This window comes from Clinocottus analis, unplaced genomic scaffold, assembly GCF_023055335.1.
Source record: "Clinocottus analis isolate CAN_PGR_092001 unplaced genomic scaffold, fCliAna1.0.p SCAF_13, whole genome shotgun sequence".
NCBI lineage: Eukaryota > Metazoa > Chordata > Actinopteri > Perciformes > Cottidae > Clinocottus > Clinocottus analis.
In genome coordinates, this window is record NW_027175854.1 from 14,535,001 (window position 1) to 14,537,500 (window position 2,500).

The 2,500-nt window shown below is 42.3% G+C and overlaps 1 protein-coding gene across 5 annotated transcripts in view; it reads left to right on the forward strand.

Annotated features, from left to right (window-relative positions):
• The window catches only part of LOC137783663 (calcium/calmodulin-dependent protein kinase type II subunit beta), a 24,369-nt gene that overhangs the window by 14,925 nt on the left and 6,944 nt on the right, over positions 1 to 2,500 (forward strand). For 3 of the 5 annotated variants that reach the window (XM_068573859.1, XM_068573861.1, XM_068573858.1), the window contains exon 14: positions 791 to 828. In XM_068573859.1, the coding sequence (XP_068429960.1) occupies positions 791 to 828 (38 nt within the window). The remainder of the gene's footprint in view (positions 1 to 790; positions 829 to 2,500) is intronic. The other 2 variants (XM_068573862.1, XM_068573860.1) reach the window with 1 other exon arrangement.

Sequence of the window (2,500 nt, forward strand, 5' to 3'; positions counted from 1 at the left end):
TGCAGCTCCACTTGGAGGCGTGCTTTCCCTCCGGACCCCGCCTCCATCGGTCTGAGGGTGTGTGTGTGTGTGTGTGTGTAAGTTTGTGTGTGAGTGTGTCTGTGAGTGTGAGTGTGTCTGTGTGTGTGTGTGTGTGTGTCTGTGAGTGTGTCTGTGTGTGTGTGTGTCTGTGAGTGTGTCTGTGTGTGTGTGTGTCTGTGAGTGTGAGTGTGTCTGTGTGTGTGAGTGTGTCTGTGTGTGTGTGTGTCTGTGAGTGTGTCTGTGTGTGTGAGTGTGTCTGTGTGTGTGTGTGTGTCTGTGAGTGTGTCTGTGTGTGTGTGTGTGTCTGTGAGTGTGAGTGCGTCTGTGTGTGTGAGTGCGTCTGTGTGTGTGTCTGTGTGTGAGTGTGTCCGTGTGTGTGTGTGTCCGTGTGTGTGTCTGTGTGTGTGTCTGTGAGTGTGTGTGGATTACGTGCAGCATTAGTGTGACTTTTATTCTCCTGATGCTCGCTGCTTATCTAAAGCTCTGCGGTGACGAGCCGCCAGTTGGAAAGAGATTTTATTCGTTTGTTTAAAAAAAAAAAGAAAAGTCTTTCCAGCGGCCGGAGGGAGGGATTCCTCTCTTTTTTCATGAGCGTGAGGGATGAGAGCGGCGGGCGCAGGAGATCAGAGACCAGCGCTTGTGTCTCCGCTCGTCGGGTTGTGCGTTCGCTTCCTCCTCGCCGTTTGAAGTGAGGTGCATTGTGGGAGCATGGTGCAGAGCGCCATGTGTGCTCTCCCCTCTGACGCCGTGTCCTTCTGCTTCTCCGCAGCAGCCAAGAGTCTCCTCAACAAGAAGGCCGACGCCAAGGTGAGCTCCTCTCCTCTCTCCTGCCTCCTCGCTTCCTTACATCCTTCACTCTACTGGCATTCGCGCTTCATATTCAGTTGGCGGTGTAAACTTTATATTTATACTTTGTATGTAATTCTTTTGTTGATACTTTGAGACTTTTTTTTGCTGATTGTGGAGTAATGAGATATTTCAATGAGCAATGTGAGTCAGTAGTTTGGTTATCGTCCATCGTTAAACGTTAAATAAAGAATATAAGTGCTTGAAATACATTAATATCCTGTTGTTAGATACTGAAATACAATGTGCCCTGTTTACTTCATGTGAACCAACAAGTAATTCATTAAAATACAAAAACATTACAGGAACTTTTTCAAGACATTTAAGAGCAGATTTGAATGATTTCACATTCTCTGAAACGGAAAAAGAAACGTGCAGAAAATGTGCAAAAAATAAACATTCATTTCCCATTTTACACTAAATGTGTCAAACTCTAATAACTCCATTGTGTTGCTTTATGAGCAGAAATGACTGGATTATATATATATATATATATATATATATATATATATATATATATATATATATATATATATATATATATATATACATATATATATATATATATATATATATATATATATATATATATATTACATAAAGGTATTCATGTGTTCATCAGGATGTAATGGAGAGAAAAAACAAAGTTACAGAAACTAAAGTAAAGAAAAGTATGAAAGAGTGGACTTTTATTAATGGGCGCTGTGTGTGTGTGTGTGTGTGTGTGTGTGTGTGTGTGTGTGTGTGTGTTTGTGTGTGTGATGAGCAGCAGCAATTAAGCGTTTTAGAACGAGATAACAATTGTTTTGCACAATATAATATCTTTATGATTAAATGTGGTGATGGTTTTTATTTTAGTTACTTTAACGTTTTACACACAATATTTATTCTAAAACTATTTGTTTCTGTGACTTTGAGAGAACTGATGCTGTAAAGCAGCCGACGAGCTCATCTTCTTCATCTCTCCCTCTCCCTCTTCTTCCTCCTCTCACTCTACTGACCAGTGTCTCTTAATAACACGCTCTTTTTCAATAACCTGCATCTTCCTCACTCCTTCCTCTTCCTCTCCTCCTTCTCCCTTTCCTCCTTCCTCTTTCTCTTCTCCCTCTCTCTCCTCCTCTTCATCTCCTCTCCCTCTTTCTCTTCTCCTCCCTCTTCCTCTTCACATTCCTCTTCCTTTTTCCTCTTCCTCTCTTCCTCTGCACACAGCCCCTCCTCCTCTCTCCTCGGTTGGCCTGATGCTAATCTCAGATTATTTCCCACCAGATGATTAATCTCTCATTACATAATCATGGCTTCCCCTTTGCTGCTCTCTCTCTCTCTCTCTCTCTCTCTCTCTCTCTCTCTCTCTCTCTCTCTCTCTCTCTCTCTCATTTCCTGGGAATATGTTGCGACTGTAAAGACAACAAAACACTGTTATGTAACAAAAGACGACCTCAAGAGGTCTCATGAGGTCTGATGAGTAGTGATGAGGTCTGATGAGGTCTGATGAGTACTGATGAGGTCTGATGAGGTCTGATGAGTACTGATGAGGTCTGATGAGGTCTGATGAGGTCTCCGCGGTCACGTTACTCCTTCTCAGTCCATATATTGTCACTTTCTTTTTCCTGTAATCCTCCCAATCTGCATTTTG